The sequence below is a fragment of the Chroicocephalus ridibundus genome, chromosome 7 (genome assembly GCF_963924245.1).
Source record: "Chroicocephalus ridibundus chromosome 7, bChrRid1.1, whole genome shotgun sequence".
Classification (NCBI taxonomy): Eukaryota; Metazoa; Chordata; class Aves; order Charadriiformes; family Laridae; genus Chroicocephalus; species Chroicocephalus ridibundus.
The window spans coordinates 37,618,584-37,643,888 of NC_086290.1; the positions used below are offsets into that span (position 1 = coordinate 37,618,584).

The following is a 25,305-nucleotide window of genomic DNA, read 5'->3' on the forward strand; positions in this document are numbered from 1 at the left end:
GGAAAGACAGCATCTTGGAGCAGATTTCTACATCTGCCAGTTGTGACCTCGGATTGTTCAAGACGCATTTGAGTGAAATAAATGTTGAACAATTTGATAGAGAGTGTTCCTCTCCAGTTCTTTTCTGACATAAGACAACAATGCTGTGCCAGCAAGAAACATATAAATTAATTCCTCCTTTAAATAATTAAAATTAATAAATTAATTCCTTCCTTTAAAATAACCCAAAGTTTGCAATCCCTCACTCCATAAGGAAGCAGCAGCATGGTGTTTAACACAGCATTTCTGGTTGCACTAACTATGCATTGGTCAATTGTTCAATTAAGCTATTATTACACTGGGCTGCGGTATTTATCTTTAGCCTGCAAGCTGGTTATTGCAAACTAAAAGAGGTATTTCTTAGCAACACTTTGCGTATAAATACAATTCTAGAAAGGGCTTTTCTTCTTGAAAAAAAACACTTCTTTGGAATTATTACCTAAAGAGACACCACCTATTTGTCCTATCTGCAACTTTCTGTCCCAAAATCATACAATTTTCTCCTTCAAAATAGGTAAAATCAATCTATTTGTTATCACTGATTACCTGGTAGTGACCAGACATTTACTGAGAAGCCATATTGGTATGATGCTGAATAACAATTCAAAATTTCAAGAAACTGCTCCCTTTTATAAAGCTTAAATGCTTTGGAGATAATTGCCTTTCTGAGAAAAGGTCGGTGTTGCACTCTTCCAGTATTAGAATGCCGGATTTCTTGGACTACATACTGCAAGCTAGTCAAAGCAAAAGATGTAATTTATAACACACACACCCCCCTCCCCCCATTTTTTCCTGGGGAAACTACCCAAAGGAGAGCTTGCAAGCAGAATTCTAACTCTAGGCATTTCTCTTTATGAAAAGCTCAATTGCCATCCTGGTGCCGATTATCAACTGTGAAGCTCTTGGTCTTGGAGGAAACCAAAGTGCTTGGTATTGTTACTGGTGCCCTGCAAATAGGACCTGTTTTTCCTGTGCAGTGTTATTCTTGGGTGATTTGTCAAACTGGCCAGTTGATGAGTAAGATGAAATTTGGCTTTGAAAAGCTCATTTTGCTTGAGCAAAAAAAGTGTCATCCCTAGATAATAGGCAGGTTAACCTCACTTAGACGAACACAGCAACTAAGGTTGACGCTAGCAAATAGGTCATGCATCCTTACCCTTCTTCTTATTTACTACTGAATGTGATAAAGGTGACAGTTATAAAAATGAGAAAATCCAAGAAAATCACCCTATAATTTCATCAAAAGCGATGGCAAAAAATGCTCAAGTGCAGTGACAAAGTAGAGGTAAGAACATGAAAAGATGGTCAGAAGACCTCAGAAAATGGGAGACTCAACTTCAGCTCCTCTCTGTCGCCACCTATCTCACTTGTATTGGAGAAAGAAATGCCAGCTTGCTTGTACTGGCAGCAATAACACCATACAAACCAACTTATTATTGTACATTATTATAGTAATGTAACATTACACAGCTTGACTGAGATTCTTATGGGAGCTGAACTTTCTCATCGAAGGCAGTAAGTCCTTGCTTGATTATAAGAGATTCCTCTTCTGTTTCAAATTGCATTTCTGAAATATGCCAAAGGGTGTCAAGAGCTGATGAATGCGACAATTTTCAACATATAAAGTACTATGACATAGACTGAAGAGCAGGGATCAAAAGCATGAAGACTACGATGTACTTCTGTAGGCTCTGAAGCACGGCACACTGAGGAGCACAGAGAGTTTAAAGACACCGACTGCCGTGTCTCTGAACTACATCATCTTAATTTAATGCAAATGAATGAAATGCAGAAGAAACAACTATTTTAAACCGTACATATCACTGAATAAGTGACTTACTTATAGTATTTTTTGTATTATAAAACTCACTCATTAAATAATTACAAAGCCTACACGGTTGGAATTCTCAAGAGCACTCAGCATCGAGCACTGACTCCCACAAGATCTCCAGCCACAATTTCAACGGAACCGAGGTAGGACAACAGGTGAAAAAAAAAATAATCTCACCCTGCAATTCAATAGCAGTTGTTATTTTTGAAGCCGGATCTGCACATTGAGATTGATTTCATGGCATTGTCTTTAGTTTCAGAGGAACAAATTCGAAAACACTAAAGGAGTTCTTGGAAGGAGTGTCCCTGAATTACTTTTGTTCTTCTTTACAAAGCTGTAAAAATTCTCTTAATAGAAGTTCTATTCTAATATTCTATTCGAATATTTTAATATTCTTTTAAGTTATTTAATAATATTTAATAATTAATATTAATTTAATAATAGAATAGTTTTTAATTTTGTTAATATACCCTTTGAAAAACCCATAGAAATTAATCTAAACTAACTTAAAATTTTCTCCTAAAAAATAACTTTTTTTTTTTAATTGAATCAATAGCCTTGACATCTACTTTCTCATTAGAGGGTGATGGTCATTCTGAGTAATGAAAACAAAAGGTGCGTAGGATACGGTATTGGGGAATACACCCACTGACTTAGGTTTCACAATGCATTTTTATAACTGTGCACATCTCATTCATACCTGAAAATTCTACATACTAGCAGCATTCCCCAAAAACAGGCAGAAACTCTTCGAACGTGGTCTTATATGGTGGCAGGCAGTAACATTAATGCTCCTTACCCAGACTAAAGTAGGCATCAGCAATAGAAGATACTACACACAGACTGCTATTTCTACAACCGTTATCACTGTTTCTGCGTGCTCCGCTCTCCTCTCCCCCAAGGCATTTCCAAGGCTTTTAAAAATACTTTGTGGACTCCTAAAAGATTTCCAGTGAAGCCAAGAACCTTACCCTAGCTGCTTTCAAAGCCTTTAGAAAATAAAATTGCTACTGTTAATCATCTTTTGAAGATCTTTTAGGAGTGCTCCACAGTTCTGGAGAGGTTCATCAATTATAACTGAAAAACAAAGCTGTAAATGGTATGAAAAGTAGCATTAAAATCAGTATTCCAAGTCAGTCTACATCTTGAGGGACTTCTTCAGCTCTCCCTTCTGCATCATCATCACGATACTTACTCCACCTGTTGTCTTCCCCAGAAATGTAGGCTTTAGATGCTATAACTGTGGCTTGTCAAGGAAAGAACTAAGAGGAAGTGAAAGTAATTCTTGAAGTACAAAAGAGATACTGTAAAAGAAAAGCCAAGTTAAAATTCCCCACCAAACTCCCTCAAACTCTTCATATAATTGCTTCAGCAAGTAAATAAATTTATTTATAATATAACTCGGCAGCAACCTCAATGTCTTTGGGAAGATGGTATAAAAATGAAATGGCATTAACGAATGTGATTTACAAAAACTGTATTTGGCTTTTCATGCAAAACGTATGTAAATCTTTAAAGATGCTTCATTTAAAAAAATATAATGTAAGCAAAATTAGGTCAGTTCTTACAAAACTTACTGATCTCTGTAGATCTACTGGGTACTGGAGGAGGCTGTGTACCATTGCGAGTAGGTGTTGATGACTGAGGGGATATGGGAGAAAAGGGAACCATATCAAAGATGTCAGTGGAGGGTGATTTAGGTGTCACACTGCCTGCCTACAATAAGGACAATAAATATTAGGGCAATATTTCACATGAAACAGATCACAATACTGAATTCTTCAGCATGCAGATAAATGCCACATTTTCAAAAATGTTAAAAGTAACCATCAGCATGCAAAAAACAGCTCCTGACACCAAGCAAATGGCATTTGCAGTTCAGAGTCTGAGACATGCTAAAACTCTCCAATATATAAGCAGCATTGTAATTTTTCCATTTTCAGTCCATCTGGTGCAGCCAGAAATGTATCGCAGTTAAACCTGAAAAAGCTGGTGACAAGCAGTTCTATATTGCAGACGGATGAATACAGGTACGTTCACGAGACTCATTTAAGGTAATACTACAACAAAAATATACTACACTCTGGAGTGCACAGAACAAGTAGCTAAAATTAAAAGATAGAATCGTGATATTTCCTGTTTACTAATTCTTCCTTACGTGATAACTTATTTGACAACTTAAAAAACCTGGTGTGATCAAAGCTTCAAATTAATTTTTTGGTAAGTAACAATCTAGACATCCAATACACTGAACATCAATATCCAAAATAAAACTCTCATCCTTGAATGTGGAACCGAAGAGATTGCATTAGTAAGGCCCAGGAATTTGGAAGGGTTCAAAAAAACACTGGATAGGCAAAGAAATCCCAAACCCAACAATCACTATCGTTCTATAGCCATATTTCTTTTCTAATGATTAATTCCTCCTGCCATCAGGTCATTACTCAGGACACAAAATAGGCACAGGCAAGTCAGAACAAACTGAACTAAAGACAGATGATGAAACAGATTAAAACTGAGATTGACAAGCCAAAGGCACAATAGATATGCAAAACTAGTTTGCATGCTAATGCTATGATTTAGACAAAACAAAACCCCTACATTCTCTGTATTAGAAAGACTATAGAGCCAGGCACGGGGAAAGCCTGCTGTTTTTAAATAAGATTCAATTTGGCCAAAATATTCACATGAAAAATTTTAAGCACAAGTGAAATTAGTCACACAGATCCTTTTACTCAGAATACGTGAATACAACCACCTGGCAAGCAGGTCCGTGAGAGTTTCGTGGACCTAAGCCTTACTTTGGAATGCTGCTTTCTTTAGTGCCTCTGCTGCAGCAAGTGAAGCTGCTCTCTCACAGCGTACAGGCCACAGCACACATTTCTAAGCCAAGCCTATAGGTAGCTCTGAACTCCCTCGGTTTCCCTCTGGAGGCTGCAGTGGCTGCTGAGAAGGAAAGGACATTGATCCGTGGTTTTCCACTGAATACACTGCTTAAAAAGAAAACTAGAATCTGAAGTCCTACATTTCCTATTTCTCAGGAGGTCTGAATTCCTATTTAAAATTTAGATTAGGAGAGATTTAGAACTGTTAAATATTTCCAAAAAACCAGGACAATTCTACCTAAGTATACTGAAATGCCAAAGGAAAAAAAAAATTAAAAAGTGCCACATTTAACATGCTGCGGATTTTTTGTTCTGTTTAAAAAAATTAGTCACGTCATTCCCTGGAAAGACCACATACAGAACTATTACTGACCTCAACATGAGTTAGGACAGCAATTTCAAAGGTAGGCTGTTGTAAAAAGGTTTCAGTGCATACAGTTTAGACACAACAGGCTCTTATTACTATGTTCATAGACCTTGCATTAACCCCCTGGTGCCTTTGTGCATGGCCAGGGAACCAGTATAATTTAAGTCAGGAAGATTGCTGGGTGTTGTCATCTGCTCCCACTGAAAGCAGGGCAATGGATGTGCTTGACCCAAAGTAAACATATACTGAATCTCATATCCTTTTATTCATACAAACAAAACCCTCCCTGAATGTAGACAGGGTTTGCCTGCCCAAGAAAAGTGGGATCAGGTTTAATGCATAAGTATACATGCCATGCATTAACCTACATTTCCCGTCAACGTTGATGGATAATCCTAGAATGTCCTGGAGATAGTAAATGCTAATGTAGATTCTCCTTATTTGCTAAGTGTTTATAGCTACCTAGAAGGTAGATTAAAAAACCAAACAGTATTTATGTTTAAACTTAAATAAGTCTTTTAGGCAAATAAAGCAAACCCAAACTTTACACTGTCATCTCCTGCCTATATGCCATTTTGTTGAAGTTATTGGCCATTTTAATACTATTGATACAGCCAGTTTAAGTAAAACTATAATTTGGTTATTTTAAGAAATTTATATTTTCAATACGTACGAGCACAAGAAGCAGTTTTATTTAGTGAACACATGCAGAAAGCCACAATGATTGCCAAATACAGCCAAATGTTACTTGCAAATGGAAGAAGAGTTGAGACTATAAGCATATTGCTATGAAAAAGCAGGCAATATGCCCATTTCATATTTAAGAATATTTTTCAACCTTCATTTTGCACAGAGTTTTTACAAAGTATGCTAAAAGTTGTTTAATTTCTACAAATTCGGGGGAGGGGGGGGGGGGAGGGGAGGGGAAGCCCTTGAAGTTGGACCTTTAGAATTGTTTGTTTTGAATAACTATTCTTAATATGAAGAATTTTGACAAAAGATTGACAGATAACACAGACGTAATTAATTAATGAACTAATTTAAACATGTTGGGAAAATAAGAATTTATGTTTTGGGGGTGGGAGAGAAAAAGCTATGCAGAAATAAGAGTAAATCTTCACAAATTCTGTATTTTTAAGAGTATCCCTAGAGAACCTAAGATACATCTGCTCTGTCCTCTAACCACTGTACAAAATGCACATTTATAATACAAGTTAAAAGACAACAGAGAACAAAGGAAAGCCAAAAAAACTGAAAAAGCTTTTGCACAGCAGGATTACACGAGGTCTTGGGCAGCTGTATTCACTGGTTGGCTTTGGAAGACCACTTTTTGAAGGTGGTGGTATTAACAATCCAGATGGTAGTCTAGAGTCAGGAGAACTCCTAGGAGTAAGCGTAATGGAAGAGATATCTAAACAAGGAGGTGAATCCTCATTGTTACACCAGAAAAAAGTAGAGGGTCTTTGAAACATATGTTCATCATTATCACACTTTATGTGCAGCAGCTGAAAAGGAATCACAGAAAGAGAAAACATTCTGAGGAACAGAACGTGGTAACGTCAGGGAAAAAAGAAACAAAAAAAACCCAAAACACAATTCATACTTCAAAAAAGTTTGTCAGCAATTTGCTGTTCAGTGCTACAGTTACAAGACACAGAACTTGAACAAATTTTAAACCAAAATCTAAAAAAATACCACAGTAAGAGGTAACCCAGTATTAACTGGCATGAAGACAACTTGCTCCTTGATAATTACACCAAATAAAATGCAGACAGGTATCTTTCCAAAAGTGAGCGTGTCAGATGCACTGACAAATGTCTAAATCCACCAACATATAAGCAATATCTCATATCTGCATAGGTAAATTAGCAGGTAAACACATATCTGGGGAGAAGAGTTACTCTGGTGGTTAAAGCACAGGTCAGAATTTTCTTTCTCTAAACCAGGAAACACCTGCCATTTACATCCCACCAATATTTAAAGCACATTTAATTATTTAACTAAAACCTTCTTAGAGTAGAAGCTCCCAGTGCACAAGATCTATTATTTACATTAACACTAGACGACTCTTCATTTCCCTGTCAACAGGATTTGAGAACCTAAACATTTACGGACAATAATACTCTTCCAACTTTTCCGTGTGGGTGAACAACTAACTGAACTTGGTATTTTCAGTAGGTATCTGAAAAGCTGAGGCTCATTGTTGCAAAGCAAAGGAATCCTCATGTCCCTACAACAGCAGCACAGGATGTAAGACTGAATAACTATTTGCCGCTGGGGAAATAAAAATGTTGAGGATTGTAAGATTCTCTGGACTTCTTAACAAATCCACAGAACAGCTTTGAACAGAGGCAAATGAGTAACATCCACACCAGAATACAGGTGGTAAGAGCATTCACCTAAGACGACAGAGTGGTAACTGCAAGGTTCTGGTCTGAATTAAGCAGAAAAGAACCTGAAGCTAGCTGTGCCTCATATGACCAGGGATTGTTTAACTATATATTCCAGCAAGATTCATTGTGTATCGAGAGCAAAGCTGCGAGGGCTTTGTCCACTCTAATAAAAACCAAAACCCCTTGATTTTTTTGCCCCGACTGGAAATATCTGCAATCCTGAAAGGTTTCAAAAGAAATGGATCTTGTGTAGCTGAAATTAGAAACGAAGAGCCTTTAGCACTGACCGTGGAAAGAAAAGCAAAAACAGAAATGTCTTTAAATATTTGATTTAAGAAATTGGTGCCCAGCCAATCCTTCTGTTGAGGCCAAGTTTAAGTCCCACTAAAATCTGAGGAAAACAGCTCTGAACAGTTAAAACAAGGCGTTAGAGAAGGACAGATTCATCTTTGAATCTTAACAGCAGGGATTAAACACTTGTGCAGGCTAGAGCCGGAGTTTATACACTGAGAAGGCAGGAACTAGATCTGTGCTGTAGGTACCTCACCTAAAAACCCCTCCGACTTGCCTAGGCTGAAGCAGCAGTAGATACGTGCAGCAAAAATTTCAAAGTCTGCTTTTTCTCTCTTCATACAGTGTTACACAACTGATAAGGCATTATTATTTCCTTAGAAGTTTGCATAACTCCAGTAAAGCAGGATTTAATCAATGATTTTAAACCATTTTTTCATAGTTATGTAGAAAATAAAACATTTCAAATCATATTAAACTGAGTCTTAGCTCCTTTTTTCACTTTCTTTACAGATAAGCCAGGTTAAGGGTACAGATATCCAAATTCAGTAACAATGCCATACTTAGGAGAACACAACAAACACCACAGAACTCTCTAATAAAAATTTGCAATTCATAATAAAAAAACCACTTTTTTACTGCAATTGCAAAGAACTCATCTGTTGCCAAGCTGGAATTGTGAAATTGAGGGTTTGGAATGGTAATCAATAAAAACGAAAGCAAAATACTACAAGAAACCAGACAAATAATTTTGATTATTATTTCAAGAGTATCACGAGACTACAGGTAGAAGATTTGCAATTGTCCTGGTTTGAGGTAAAACAGAACCAATTTTCCTGAATATTACACATTGTTCTCCTACCACTGTGTAATACTTGCTGCTATACATATACTTGAAAAAATAGATATCATATTAGTAAACACTGGAAGATACTAAATGTAAACAGTCAAACTAAGGAAGCAAAGTATTTCCCTGAAATGCAAAACAGGAGAGGATGAGTAGTTTCCATTAAAAAAGCATGTATATCATATGAAAAATCATGCAGCAACCAGTAAAATGCATACAGGATGCAAAGCAGCAGAACTCTAAGGATGACGAACATGTATTAAATACAGGCAATGAAAGGTTTCAATCCAAACCCACAATATACACTATTTGTATCTTTCAAGCCCTGAACATCTGGCCGTCACATTTCCTCCTAATTATCTAACAAACAATAAACTTAGGATATTTCACACCATACAGGGCAAGGTAAGATATGTTCAATGTTCATATGACAGTTTCAGCAACATGTGGTGTCAATGACGAGTTTTCATTAGTAATTCTGAACTTGCACAGCTGTACAGAAGCCCACCACTGTTGTGAGCACTGTTTCGTGCCCACGGACAGGACAGGTACAGCAGGGAAGCATATTCAATAACCGAAAGTAATAACTGGAAGATCACAAAGGGGATTGCATAGAAAGCTTTTAATATGTAGGAAGTATCATCAGATTCAGAAAATGCAGGAGGAGAAAGGAGCAGACGCTTACTCTAAAGAATACAACCTAAAAAGTGTAGAACTTCTGAAACTTAATATTCTTACACCGAATTGTAAAGGAAGAAAATATAGTAAAAATATATTAAATTGCCATTTTATGGGGCCTTTCTGTTTTGTCTGAGCTTCCCACTGTGTAACACTGAATATTGGTCAGGTTAATATATTACTTTCCAATTCGGGCCCCATTTCATCAACACAAGAAAACAACATGATAGCATTCTCAACAAAATTAACATACTAGTTCAGTGGGCTTGGTCCCTATTATGATTAGATGTTATTATGTGCCTGTCAAAGAGTTTATTTTTGACTCATTCTACTTAGCCTGATGCTGAAGATGCACTATTTGGCTGCCTCATACTAGAAAATGTAGCATGATTGAGTTTTTGTTAATCAGGAAATTATTTCAAAATTGTTTGTTTTTACTAGATGTCTCAAGACACTGATTGCAATCTCTGTGTCATACCCCCATAGGAACCACATAAGCGTATTAATGAATTAGAAAATGTTTTTCTTCCTTAGAACATTCAGGTCGGTAATATACAGAATAGTCACAGTGGATAACAGCAGTGAATGTTATAGAGAACCGTGAACGACCCTGAACTGGAAATTATGCAGAGAGTTACAAAACCACTGATTAAAAGCTACCTGAGATTTGTGACTAGTAAGGATACCTTAATTTACTAATTCATAACATCATGTATAAGCATTAGCAGCTTCATCAATTAACTGCTACATCTTTGGTTCATTTAGTACTTGTTCAGTTACATGACATCTGACATTGCCAATTTCAAATTATTATTTTTTTAACATCACTGCCATAATAGAAATTTAAATCCTCAAAAAGTGCTCACTGAACTGCATACAGAATATTATAAAAGTGAAAGAGCAGAAGATGGGCGAAGAAAGAACATGTGCGTTTTTCCACTTGGCAGTCTTAATGGAAACAGGAATCAAGTGATATGCCTAAAGGCATTCCAAAACCCTTTTCTGAAATATGCATACCATTCCAAGGTTTTGGATGGTGCCTTTAATCCAAGGTTAAGATGGATGCATACCATCTTAGGGTTTTCTCATAAGCACGTTAAAGCTTTTTAATGAGGGTAATAGGTGCAGGTGGCCTATGCTTCTGAGTCACAATTAAAGAACTTTAAAAAAAGGTCTGATCAATCAGTATCTTTAATGATCCGTGTAAAAATGGAGCTTTTTTGCAACACTGCCATGAGAAGAATACATATTACGTACTGCTTCATTGACAATACTTATGGTGCATGGAAGAACACCACCCCTTTTTGGGGCTGCTTCTTACAATACCTTTTCCTGCTGCCTTTGGATTCTGCTTCTGTCATATTTCATCGTTCTCTAAGTTCTTTTCCTGAATATTCCTGTTTTCTTCTAACTTCAGAGTCATGCAGTTGTCATAACTTCCTTCTCTGCCTTAAGCATGTTGCTCAAAGAGAAAACCTGAAAGGCATGCCTGAGAAACTTCAGCCAAGCCCAAAATAGATTAAAAATCTCTCTTATCTCATCAGAGGTTCCTTAGTGGCCTACGATGGTCTACTGTTCAGTCTACTACAAAAACTGAGGGCACTAACTGTATGTAACTGCTAACCCACATGAAGCTGTGTACAGTTAACCCAGGCAGTATAAACAGCAAAAAAAAAGATGTCGTGTGAAACAGCGCTCCCAGGGACGCACTCATCTTTGGAAGCTGGATTTATACACGGCAGCAGCATCCAAAGTCTCACTGTGATACAAACTTGAGCAGCGTCATCATAAACAAACAACAAGATGAAAATCAGATTGTCCTCATATAATCAAGACCAAACACAAAAAAGGCCAGTGATTAATGTGTTGCCAAACCACTAAAACAGATGAAGAGTAAACAGCACAGATATAAAGTAATGGAAACTTTAGCTGCACATGCAAAGGAGTAAGAGACAAAAGGAACTTCCCATGCCAACATTTCCCATGGCAAACAGAAGCACAGCTATAAAGTCAAAGTATTCTAAGGAAACTGCTAGTTTGATATAGTATATCCTTGACAGATTCATTCTGGAAATGAAAAAAAGGTGTCAGTCTCTATTGTATAACACTTCTGCACTAGCAAATACAGATATTTTGGGGATTAACTTCTTAAAGTTTTATCAAGACTTAAAAACATCAACCCAAAAGAAGAAAAAAAGATCGTTAAGCAGTTTATTATTTACTGAATGTGCTGAACAAACTTAAATCTAAATAGTTACAACACCCTGAGAGAAAAAGCGTGCAGAAGATTGATAATTTGATGTTCAACTTTCACAATACATTTTATGCACAATATTTGATTATACAACCTAGTTTGGTTGGTTTTTTTCCATTTCCAACTATGGCCTCATTGCTTTTAATGCCTTCTTTTATATGTTCAGAAAGAAATTTTATTTTTCCCATACAGTTTACAAACTGACAGAAAAAGCAAGTAGGTAAGATTGATGTTGATTTGGCCATTTCACTAGATTTAGAACAGGAAAAAATTTCCTTCACAAGCAGAATTTGACTGCTGCCAACGCTTAGCAGCCGCTTACACATCACAAAAATGTAAAGGGTATGTAATTGCATTATTCATGCATATAATTTGCACCCATTTTGGTCTGCCAGTATTATTTTAAAATACATCCCCAAATAATCCATTACAAGGCCTGCAAAAAAATTAGCAATACAAGCAAGAAGAATCAGGAAAGCAGTTTTAGATAGACTTCCCTTTATATTTACCAAACAAGCCTATAGTCTGCACTATTTGTGAACTGGAGAGAGAGAAGTCCCCTCTAATTTTTTATTATTATTATTTTCAATTTTGCTATGTGAGTGGATTTTTGTTAGGTAGAGCAATTAAGGACTCACAATAAACACCCTAATACTCCAATTTATTATTATTGCCTAAAAAAAGAACGTCATTAGAACAACTAGCAATGGATTTTTCAGCTGGAAAAGTATTCTCTAACATGTGAGGTTATCAATCGTTCAATTAATTTTAATTCTGTGCTTAAAATTAAGCTTCAGCTTACAATTCACTGCTTGCATTTTCTTCTCTTAGTTAGACCACTGATGGATTTTGGATTTGTTTGGACACATTTTGATGCCAGAGACATTTTAATATTTCTGTGGACACATTTTGATGCTAGGGAACAGCAACTGAAGATGTTTTAGCACTATGTTTTGCAAATAAAGCGTTCTACATTATTACCTATGAGTTCAATAAGTGGAATACACTCCTTTGATAAGTAAATCTGTCAGTAGAGTCACGTACTGCAGTCCAGACTGGTACATCTATTTTGTTCCTGAGCATCACGTATATGAAGAACCACCTTTGATAAACTATAGACAAAATATTTTTAAATGATTTTGGAAGCAAAAGAGGATCTGAATTTTAAGTCTTGATAGTACTACATTTGATCTTGAGTATGAATTTCAGAAAATGGCTTTATGTATGTCTTCATATTTAGTTAGCAAGCCTATTTTAAATGACAACAAGAAGTCAGAAAAGCTTATTTAAAGTGACAAGTGCGATGCATCTGCTTAGAACTGAAGGATGCTGAGATGCGATTTTTTTTTTCAAATGTGAAACGAACCAAGCATTTAATCCTCTATAAATATTAAGCTATCCATCCACAGTTTAAAGACGCTCTCAGATTCTATGGTCTTTTTGATACTGATGAGAGAACAGGAGATGCAATCTCGTTCTGTTTATTGGAAAATGGTCTCGGAATCAGAAGAACTGAGCTTTAGCTTCACCCTCAGGAAAAGCAAAAATGGCTATTTTTAAAAAAACACTGTCAAGCATCAGTGAAATTATACAAAAAGAACCAAACTTCAAATTTCTGAAGTTATCTTCTATCTACTTCATTTCATTAAAAAATAATGGGAAGACTAACGTGTCTAGAATAATTAAAGACATCAAAATTGATCAATTTCAGAAGGAAGAAGCGGGAGTAAAGGAATGATAAGACTGGCACTGCACACAAATGATAGAATGGTTTGTCAGAAGAGAAGAGGATGTAGCACACAACGCGACTTCAATGTTTATATTTGTCACGTTCTGCGAACTGTCATCACAGGCCCTTGCAACATCTTCTGCTTCTTTAAGTATATACTTGTTTAATCAAGTTGCTAGCATTGACTTTTGAAGTGCTAAATCAATTGCTGATTACCAAGTGTTCCTGTGACCATGCATTAATCACTAAAGGAAGAGCACAGTCAACAACCTATAAGACAGGAAAGCCATTTCAGCACATCTGGCAAATGTTGAGAAAGTACAAACAACGTGCAAAGAACCAAACAGAAAAAGGAAAGCATAAGATAAGAAAATCCAAGGTGCTATTTAAGCATAAACAGAAGCAACTTTGTAACTATCTGTAAGTCACTTGTGAAACCGAACATTTCTTTACAACTTGTTGTGATGTCAGTTAATGGCACATATACTTTTATCCTATTAGGTATAAAGTACAAGGGCTTAAACTTTCCGTTGATCGGTAAATGATTCCTCCGTTGACCTCAGCACAGAGAATGAAAGCAAACTGGACTGACAGATAAGGAGTTATAGCTGTATCAAGTTTGTTATGATGTCTAAAAAAGCTTCAGAAAGCTCTAGTATGGCACTGGCATCAATTATAATTCAATAACATAAATACGAGAGCTGTGAAAAAACCTAAACTTGATAGTTTTATAAACCTGCTTTATATCACGAGAATGATTGTGTTACGTTCCTTGCACGTAACATGAAGAATATCCGCAGGGAAGCAAAGTTCCCCCTCCATCTAACTAAAAATGCTTAGGAAGTGACTCATAAGGTATTATTTATAGAATCATAGAACAAATCCATGATTCCCCGTGCTGGATATTCTGCTTCATTTATGTAAGCTATTTTATTTCAGTATTTAACAAAATACTAACAGCAGATTTGAAAATGTTACTCTGACAAAATGGACATGACAGAACTGCTCTTTTTCTTTGTTAATTTTGAAGAAACAGAGCAGCAGTAGTATAGATGTTTTTAATATGGGACTTGTAAGTTTTAAATTAAGCAAAAAAAAATTAAATCCCTAATAATTTTTTTAAAAATAAAGTGTTATTTTTCATCACAGAAATTATGTACAAATAGAGGAAAACATTCTTTGCACTGCTTCTGTTTTTTTCTAATAGGAGTTGAAACTTTGCAAAGGGATCCTTGTATGAGAGTTGTTTGAATTAAAAGCATATAAAAGTAACTGCGAACTATGATGGGCAATTAATTGTCTTACGAATTCTCTGTAATTTCCTTCTTTCATATACGTTTGTTGCTCACACGGTAGAAAAGCAGCTTCGTATCATCAAATTATATCCACTGCTATTCCAGGCACTCAAACTATCTTAAAAAAAAAAAAAAAAAAAAAAACTATGTTTCCTCTTCCCTGCACTGAAGTGTCACTTCATAACCTCACTGTCCATGCCTTCATTTATTTTCAACCCATCTGTTGCACTTACATGAACTTGCTTTGACGCTCGCACAATTAAGAGCTTTGATTTACGATGCACACAACCTAGTTTAAAACAGGCCTCCTTGAATGACGTCTCTTGGCCAGGTACAAAAGTTGATAGTGTTTGGTGCATACAGTTATATTCATCGATTTGAGAAATACATTTTCCTGAAAACGTTTTCTTTTTATCATTGGCTCCACAACTGATCAAAGCATCACACAAGCAGAAAGTAGCTGAATCCAAACTCCTGCTTGAAGGAGGACCCAGTTACCTTCCAGAGTACGGATACTTCCAACCTCTCTGGGCAACATGTTCCAATATTTATTCAAATCATTTATTAAATAAGGTTATTTTGAGGCAGAATAGATTTAGGTATCAAACAGGCTGTTAGGAGATTCTTACTGCAATTCTAATCATGAGGAAACTCAGAAATTCGTGACAGGAAATGTTTGTGTGGTTTTTCTTAAAGATTAAGGAGTAAATAAAGCAATACAATTATATGTAAAAAATAACAGCTGTTAGTGATTTATTAAAATTGATTAATATTCTAATACGAATAATTATCAATAATTATTATATAATTTTGTGGTAGCATAAGCACATTCATTGTACCAACAGTAATTAACAATAAAACAACATCTAGGGAGAGAATACAAATGGCTGTCAAATTTACAAATTTAAATCTTAACTCATCAATAAGGAATTAGACGCCACTGTCTTAAAAGACAAAATAAATATAAATATGTGCTACACATCCAACAGGAAATATTTTGGGCGTTGCTGATACATTTAATTTTTTTCCTAAACAGAATTACAAAGTTGTTCACTAATTTAAATGAAAGAGAAATGCATCTGTCACAAAAGACTTAAGAGCCTGTTTAGTTAAATTCAAAGATATATTTACTTCTTATATTCTTAAATAAAAACAAACTAGCTGCCATCCTAATTAAGGAAAATAAAAGATTAAGGAATTGACTAAATTGATTTCAAATCTAGCAATAAAGTTGATTATCTTTCACTGCATGCTTCATAAGTGAGAACACATCCATAATTTACAACTTTCACTATAGGAGTTATGCAGTATTTAGAATTTATGGGGCTCTCTTCTCTAAAGAGATTTCAGTAAAACGGAATGACAGTTCCTCGTGGGAACAACAATCTAATCAATACCAAGGGAGTGTACAGACACTACTGAAAAATTGTCATCACCATTACAAACATATTTTTACATTGCCCAAACTTCTAAACATCCACTTGAAGTGAAATGGTGTACATTGAGGGCAGAAACAAGGTGGCCCAAAATGCACAGCTTAAAAGCAGTCCATCTTTTTCTAAATATTTGCTATAGGTACATTAAGAAATTTGACTTATTTTTTTTATTATAGTTATCTAATGCTGCATAGATAGAATACACCTGTAAGAGGAGGGGAGTCATTAGGATCAGTCTGCAACGCAACCTGCATTTTTAGAGGTCCTGCCCAGACGCAAGTAACTGTCAGTCAGTCATTTAAAAATACTTTTGTCATGATCACCGACAGGACATGCAGAAAGCATTAGACATTTCCAACGATGAGGAACCCGCACTTGCTCCTTTTTACCTATCCACACAGTTAGCTCCTGGGACCTAATGACTCCTTTGAGACAGGCAAAATTTTAAAAATAATCATTTAGAAAATGTCAGTTGTAAGTGACAATATGCTTGTGACAGGAAGTTCCCAGAAAAATCCAAAGTACCGTTCTTGAACCAGATTCCTTTAAGTGCAGAACAGTTTTGCATCCCCAGGCAGCATGCTTAGACATCTACTACGAGTATTTACTGTCTTTAGGCAGCAACAAATAGGTATGACAAGGTGATTAAAGAACAACAATTTGAGAGACTGCAATTTGCACTTTTGTTGGCTTGTCACAATCTTACTGTTACTTCAATACTGCATTTCAATGGATATGTTACGTGATCACTGTATGTTAATCACAATCACTGGAAACGGCATGATTTAAAATTTAGAGTAACTTCAGATGAAAGAGTTATGTTCATGTACTTACTGGAGATGCCTGAACTTGTGTTATTCTTAACTGGTTTTCCAAATCTTGAACTTTATTTTTCAGTTCTGTGTTTTCAGTTTCTAATTCTTGAATCTACAAAGCAAGTGGTTATTGCAACAGCTATTGGGATATTCATTCATTTCAACAACAGCATCCATTGAGAGTAAATTTAATCCGAGATCTGGTGATTTAGAAGCAGTGTTTAACTAGTTATCCAATTACAAATATAATTAAACTTAAATTTCTCTATCTTCCATATTTCAACCTTGCTTTTCTCTTTAATGACCTTGCAAGATGGCAAAACTTAAAATACTGTTCCATAGTTATCAGGTACTTTTTCAGTTTTCTTTTTTTTAGTATCTGCTGCAATTCTTACCAATCCGAAAATAATGCTGGAAATTATGGTGTCATAGAACCAGGTAACACAAATACAACAGCATGTTCCTTTATCTCTTTAAAAAATATAGTTCAGAACTTACTCTTTTCTGTAAACCTGCAATTTGTTTTCTTGTTTCAACGTCTTTTCCACCGGATTCCAGAAATTTCCTGTAAGCTAAGTCAAACGCTTGACCAATCGTTAAAGTTATCTCTTCTGCCTTTACATAAAACATAAGATTGAAATTAGTACATTATGAATATTTTATATAATTGCATTTCATTTCAGATGATCACAAAATACTTTTGTGACTTTTGGATATGAAAGCAGAGCATTCTGCTTAACGCCAAAATCGTTTTTCCTTCACTACCTGTACATACGCAAATGGCTGGATCCACAAAAATGGTACGGAATGTGACGCTCCCAGCCTTTCGTCCATCAGTGCAACAGTAAAGTCAGTCAGTAGAGGTGTGTGAAGACCCCTCTATCCTTTTACTGTAAAAAAACCCCATATGGCTACCTTTATTAAAAAAAATAATTATTTTAACCAAATTAGACCAAAAAAGCTGAACTAGGACTGCTTTAGAGCATAACTGTTTATGTTAGTAAAAAAAAAGTGTTAACCGACACTGGGAATATGCAGTCCTATGTTCTTGGAAGGATGAAGGTTGGCTGAAATTAAAAGTACCAAGTGAGGTGGGATCCTTCGAAACCTGAGAGTACTAATAAACAAAGAGTGAAACAGAGAAAAAAAAAAAAAGTCCAAAGAGTGAAATATCAGGTTAGAGAGAAAGAAATAGCACATTGGTCTGGAATAAAAACGGTACTACCATTGTGTGCAGAGTGTGCAAGGACTGCGAGGGCAACGTAAAAATCGCGGGAATGTGTGAAAAAGAGGCGCGGGGTAGAAATTTGAAGGGAAATGAACAGAAGCATATAGCAATTCTGAACGATATCTACTGAAGGCACTGGAGCAATGCTGGTCAACAACAAAAAAAATCAGAAACACTGTGAAGTAACACATAATGCTGCATAACTGCATATAAATAGAAGTGCATATGCATCTTTCTCTAAAAAAAAAAAAAAAACCCAAAAAAACAAAACAACATTTCCTCAGTATTTCCTTTGTATGATATCTCAGCTACTTCAGAATAAAACAAAAAGAGAGGCGACAGATTACAAAAAACCTAAACATCCATTTTTGGTGATGATTCCAGTGTTCTTATTTGTTAATTACTTTCTGCCAGGGTAAGCACATGACCCTCTTGCAGCTAGACACCATTTTCTTCATTTCCTGTCCTGAAGGATTATTTTTTTCTGCTATTGCACATTTTTGAACAGTTGCCCTGTTCTGTCCCAGACACGAGAGAATGTCAGTGGTTGGTGCAATGAATTCTCTGGTAGTGCATCACAGCATTAACAAACTCGAGATGTGGCAGTGGGGTGGGCAGAGAAGGGGGAACCCTGCTGTAAAAAAAAAATTAAAAAAAAAAAAGATATCTGAGGCAGACACATCAGCAGAAGAGCCTGTGAGGTTCAGCCACCGGATTGCAGCAACCTCTGCAAAACAGCTGTGCAAACATTTCAAGTTTGGTGGGATGCAGTCTGTTCTCTGAAAGCATTGCAGATGCCTGGCCTAGGATACCGAGGTGGGTAGTAAGAAGACTTGTCCCAGAAAACCATCTTAGATCAATGAAGAAAAAGGCTCTCATTTAAATTAATGCATCTAAGTTACAAGGCATGAAAGTTACCGGCATGAAAGACTGTATCAAAGTGACCCCAATTAATGGGCAGGCTATTTGCCTTTATTAATCATTCCTCTTATTTCCAAGCAGACCAACAGTCACTAGTTTTTTTAAAGCATCTTGCATACTTACACATTTTTCACTGTCAAATACATAGCACAGATGCTTATTTGATTCTGAGTCTTTGCATATGAAAGTGAATATTCTCTTGTCCGTTTTATCATCAGCACAAAATGATATCCTATGGAGCTGACAGTTGTGCTGGACTTCCTGCAAATAAAAAGAAAGATTAATCTCAAGAAACTACTACACTTGCTCAGGACAAAGACGAACAAAGTAAATCTCTCAATTTCCTCATCTACAAAAGAACAGGCAAGCTGCGGTCAACATTTTTGAACGTCTTTCATTGTACATGAGAGTGCCCAAATAACAGAAGTTAGCAAACTCATCTCCCAACAAATGTTCCCATTTTTACTGAACATAAGCAGGAAGTTTTCATTTGGACAGCATTTATCTGGGAGTGTTTATTTGGATGGTATTTTCTGTTCTAGAAAATTGGTTTTACTGTTGTTTTGCATCCCTATGCAATTTATTTGGGAATGATTATGTAAAATACTCCATTCTTTTTCCATGTGCACACTCACAGTGTTTCTTTAAAGTGGTTTTACTGAAATAAGTCCTTACCTTTCTATCTTAAATACAGAAAAGAGAAAGAAAATGAATTTGTTACTCAAATACAGCAGCATAGAGAAATAGTCACGTAAATAATTGCTTACTTAAGGTGCAATCTAAACAGCTTTTAAACAGTATTATTTGCGTATTTTAGATACTATAATTCACTTTCTATTAAAAATCATGCTACAGCTATTTAAAAAGTTGCAGTGGCAATGCTCTTCAGCTGAGAGAGCCTGACAAGACTGAAATAAACTATCTCAAGTATTTTTTTATTGTTTTTCTTCAACAAGTCTCTTCTTGGTATTTTATTTTGTTTGGCTTATTACATGGGAAAGCAGTATTTGCTTTAAAGGAAAATATGCAGTTTAGATGTGAACTATTATCTATTAAAAAAAGGAAGTTTTTGTGCAGCACCAGGGTTCCCAGATTACTATAAGCTCATGAACAAGGGCTTGTCCTCTCTGCACACAACTATTTAAAAACAAACAAAAAACCCCCAAAAAGAGGACCATATGGGCAATCTTTTCCCATTTCCCCAACTGGGTTCCTTTTCTCACTCTTGACAGCCATTCTTCTATGTATCCTATTTCTCCTATGTCCCCAAATCCCTCTCACATTTAATCTCTTTTTGTTGTAGTTACATAAATAACACATGCTCGTTCTGGCTCTTTTAGGTTCATAGACCCACGTAACTACTTTGTATCATTTAAGGACAGAACCCCTTTTCTATAATCCTCCTTTTTTGGATTATAGAGTATAGAATCAAGTCCTGACACATCAGCAGGCCTCCTGTTCCTACCACAATTAATAGTCATCACATGAATGTAAACCAATATTTCTCTGTAACGATATTGACTTGTTTCAAAAACACATAGAAAAAAATTATTGTAATCAGTGAAGATAACACAGAATTTAAGTCATTTCCTAAAGCATCTATAAATTTTGCAAAGCGAAAGAAAACTTGATTCAAATTTATATTTACGTGTATCTTTAAGATATGAAGTGGAGGAGATAAAAAGACTACTCCTAGTCAATCACTATTTGAGTTGTAATAACATTGCTAAGAGATTAGAATGTTCCTATTCCCCCAGGAACTTCTGTCCTACAGCTTCTGTTAATCTCTGCAGGAACAGTCAGGAAAATAACACATTTTGGCATTTAAAACTGTGTTTAAAACCGTTATTGCCAGGAGACAGGGTTTAGTACGCCTTGCTGCCCTATGACATAAGGAAGATGCAAAAACTGCTGTAATTGACATGGATATTTCTTGCCCGCTCTGCTTATGAACTGTTGAATTGTGGTTGTATCAAGAGTTCGAAGCGAAAATGGGTTGCAAGTAGATCTAGCCTCAAACTAACGTTACGTTTTCTTAAAAGGCAGCATCACTGTCTGAATGGTAGCAATTACTCCAGAATTAAGAAACAGTAACAAACAGTTCATTCAAATCCAACATATGGATTTAAGAGCACTCAGATGTCAAGAATTGCTGACTATTGAATAAATACTTTTTAGCTTGATTATCTCATTATTCCTCTTTGAAGCGTGCAAGGAGGATGTTTTGCTTACTCTGTAACCCCTTCCAAAATACCAGAGCAAACAAAGGAACAGAAAATCCATCCATGGGATGACTCAATGGACTTAACTGCTGAAAACGAAGGAATTGTCAAGCTGTGCCAGAGGAAAATCCTGCAATAGTACTTATGGTACTTTTGGAGTACCGTGTACCTTCCTGGGAAGATGTCGCCCATGTGTTGTATCCCCCCTGTACTCGGCACTGGTGAGGCCCCACCTTGAGTAATGTGTCCAGTTTTGGGCCCCTCACCACAAAAAAGACATTGAGGTGCTGGAGTGGGTCCAGAGAAGAGCAACGAAGCTGGTGAGGGGTCTGGAGAACAAGTCTCATGAGGAGCGGCTGAGGGAGCTGGGATTGTTCAGCCTGGAGATAAGGAGGCTGAGGGGAGACCTCATCGCTCTCTACAACTACCTGAAAGGAGGTTGTAGAGAGGTGGGTCGGTCTCTTCTCCCAAGTAACAGGTGATGGGACAGGAGGAAATGGCCTCAAGTTGCGCCAGGGGTGGTTTAAATTAGATATTAGGAAAAATTTATTCACTGAAAGGGTTATCACGCATTGGAACAGGCTGCCCAGGGAAGTGGTGGAACCATCATCCCTGGAGGTATGTAAAAGACAGGTAGATATAGTGCTTGTAGTGTTATGGTTTAGTGGTGGTTTTTATCAGTGTCATGTTGATGGTTGGACTCAATCTGAAAGGTCCCTTCCAACCTAGACAATTCTATGATTCTAAGAAATGGTATTTTAGAAGAATTTTCCATCATCAGAATGGTTTTCATTGTAATACTTTTGTAAACCAATAAAAACATTAAAAACAGCAAAACCAGTATTTAATTACTATTTTAGCACCATAAACACGTAAGTCTCTTACCTTTGTTTTTGGATCTAGAATTTTTACACCATAGATTGAGATTTGTAATTCAACTTTGGGTGTTTTCTGGCCTTCGGATTTCTTGATATGTCTTGCAAACTATAAGATGAAAAATACAACAGCAATCACATTAATAGTAAGTTTTCTTTACTTATTTTTTTTGTTATTTCTCATTTCCTTTCAACTCCCTCCACCTGAAGTTCTTTCCTTCCTCCTTCAAAAAGTTCTTATAAACAATGCTGATCATTCCCAAAGTCACAGTTGGGCACAGAACAGCATTTCTGACTGCACACTATAGAACATTCCTATAATACAAGAAAAAAATATTTTAAAATTACTTAGCTGGTCATCTTGAAACTTTTATCTGCTGTCTATGCACTTAATTTAAGCTTTTGCATAAGATTTCTACAACAGTAGAAACGTGAACGCTTTCGCATAGTTTGTCAACTGCTTGGTTGTTGAGCAGTGAACGGTGTTATGTTTTCCATTTCCCACTACTTCTACACTCACTTCTGTACTCACGCACGGAGGGTACTTCCTGTATGCTCCTCTAAGGATATCAATTCTTTTAAGCAGGTTCAATGTGAAACCATTACAGCTGTCAACATGTAAGAAACACTTGATCTCTTCTATAGCATTCTCAGGATTTATTTAAGAGTTCACTAGACGATGGCTAGACAACATTTTAGGAGACTGGGTTGTGTAATGAGTCCTATTCAATACATCTTCCATCTTTTTATATCTCCTTCTCTAGCTGCTAGATCTTACTTGTCTTTCTCTCATGAACACTGCATACAAAATAATCAGAGTATTTAAAATTTGCTACTGCATGGCAGTTAAAAAGTGCCATGAATTTGAGTAACTTCCTTCACAAAGATACGGAATTGCTCTATATTTTGCTCTGTTACCAGCCCTTTCCCTCTCAAGTCTTTGACAGCCTGGAATGGCATTTTTAATTGCATAAATAAGGACGATGACTCACTGAAGGCCAGAGGAGTTGGAGTCTCTGCTTCACAGCTGTATGAACACTGCGTCCTCAAACTTGCTCCCATTTAAGAATAATTGAGCACATAGTTCACCATCAGTACAAATACTGTCAGCGAGGACAGTGACTTTTAGTGGTATAAAGAGTCTAGGACACCCACAAGGGTGCTAACCTATCTTAAGAAGGGTTAAACCTGGAAGACAGAAGCCTGAATTACCTTGTGATTGTGAAGTACTTGGCTGTAGTCAACTGATACCTCCCCCCCAATACACCTAAATCCCTGATTTTAATTAATTATTTAAGTGACAGTTGAGGGTTTAGGTTTTTGCTCTGTCCCTAGGCCTATGCCAATTAGTATTTGGGAAATCTTTCCATGAACTCAACTGCTTTACACCACATGACTGTCTCCATCTATTTTATTTCATTTTGTAGGAAGCTTATAGGAAGCCCCATTCATGTCAAATTATTAACTAGTTTTAAGAACCACCTTAAAAGCACATAATTAACCTGCTTTTCCCTTCCTCCCAATTTTATTCCTCATTTTGAAAGCACACTTATTGAAAATTTTTGTAACTCTCTATTAATTTATAATTAATCCTATTACTTCATACAGTAACATGACCTATCCAGTTTATTCCTGATTAATGTATCATGTTAGCTGATAAGTACCATATGCTTCACAACTTAGTTTTTTTAAAAAAAAGCACCAAAACCCAGACAAGACTTTCACCTAAACCACTCCATGCCATTCTTAAAACCAATTCTTAAATCTAAATACCCACTTTACACTTCAACAGCTAGGATTGCTAAATATTGGCTAAATATTTTATGAAGGTTTGTACATGATGACGTACTAGTGAAAACCAACTCGTCAAAAGTCAAGCAAATCTAACATAACTTCTAGTTCCGCCTCTCTTCAATATCATGTATATAGCTCTTGCAATATACACGTCCTTTTCCTACCCTCCTGTCTTCAAACCCCTTTCTCACATCTTCAGAGTAGAGTATACTTTTGATACAGTTTAATGACTAGCCCCATCCCTTTATTTTAATTAAGGGGGAGGGTGTCATCTCATACGCATCTTTTTACTTAAAAAAATAAATAATTTTATAGAAAATAAAAAAAAACCCTAATCACTGGTTTATAGGCATTTTGGCCAACTACATTTCTTGACTTTCTACGACAATTCAAATTTGCTACAGGAAAAAACCCTATATTTTCTTGAATAAAAATCACTAATTAACCCCCCCCAGATTTGACTTTAGTTTTATACTGCCAATTTAACCTGTTTGATTCTTAAGTCTTGGCTTCAAAAAGTAGGAAAATGACAAGCCAATCAGTGTTTTATTAGCACCGATTTTTTTCCCAAAATTAATAAAACACTTCAATTTTCTTTGTAATAATTTTCATACATTTACTTAATACCCCCGCTCTGCCAGCTTTCCTTTCTGATTTGCGATTTGCGATTTGATTATGTCCTTTTATTGGATAAAAATCTGAGGGTAAACGTGGTCCCTTTTCACGGTACAACAGGGGTCGGCGCTTGGCTCACTTTTCTACATATTCAATGGAGTGACCACAAAACCCACAGATCACCCGGGCAGTTTGGGCATCTCAGTTTCCAAGGCGCTTTACAGTGCGCAGAAGCACAGCTATACAATACATAAGCCCGGGGCACACACCGATTTGGAAGAGCCTTGAACTTGAAGGAACCCTGGCTTTTTAGAAACGTCCCCTTATAAGCAAGATGCACACAGGTATTTCTGTGTAGTAATGAAGAGGAGGCATAAATAATATTTGGTTTTACTGAGTGAAAGCCATAGCGTATGTTGAGAATGATGACGAAATGCTTGGTTTTCCAACTGTAATCATCTCATCAGGGTCCCCAAAAACATCTACAACATGAAAACTTTTAAATAAATAGATCTGAATAACTTGCACAAGTTTCAGAACAGCTGGCCAAAGCTTGCTCCAAGTAGTCAAGAAGTCTTACAACACTGAGGAAGTTCCAGAAGATAATTCTGTGCCAATACTAAAAAAAGGGTAAACAAAATGACCCTACCACCTCTCCACTCTCAAAAAGCATAAATCCAGTTCAAGAACTAGAGAATTCAAGTGACATGAATTAATGATGATCAATATGGATTTTATAAAAAAATGCAGCCTGTCAAAATACACGAAAGCATTTGACTGAGTTTTGCAT

At 36.2% G+C, this 25,305-nt stretch overlaps 1 protein-coding gene across 8 annotated transcripts in view; it reads right to left on the reverse strand.

Moving 5' to 3' along the window:
* Window positions 1–25,305, reverse strand: part of GULP1 (GULP PTB domain containing engulfment adaptor 1) — a 168,744-nt gene that overhangs the window by 13,886 nt on the left and 129,553 nt on the right. For 4 of the 8 annotated variants that reach the window (XM_063340846.1, XM_063340847.1, XM_063340850.1 and 1 more), the window contains 6 exons: window positions 22,117–22,215; window positions 19,133–19,270; window positions 17,359–17,475; window positions 16,880–16,972; window positions 6,403–6,627; window positions 3,448–3,586 (listed from right to left, as the gene is read on the reverse strand). In XM_063340846.1, the coding sequence (XP_063196916.1) occupies window positions 3,448–3,586; window positions 6,403–6,627; window positions 16,880–16,972; window positions 17,359–17,475; window positions 19,133–19,270; window positions 22,117–22,215 (811 nt within the window). The remainder of the gene's footprint in view (window positions 1–3,447; window positions 3,587–6,402; window positions 6,628–16,879; window positions 16,973–17,358; window positions 17,476–19,132; window positions 19,271–22,116; window positions 22,216–25,305) is intronic. The other 4 variants (XM_063340852.1, XM_063340854.1, XM_063340853.1 and 1 more) reach the window with 2 other exon arrangements.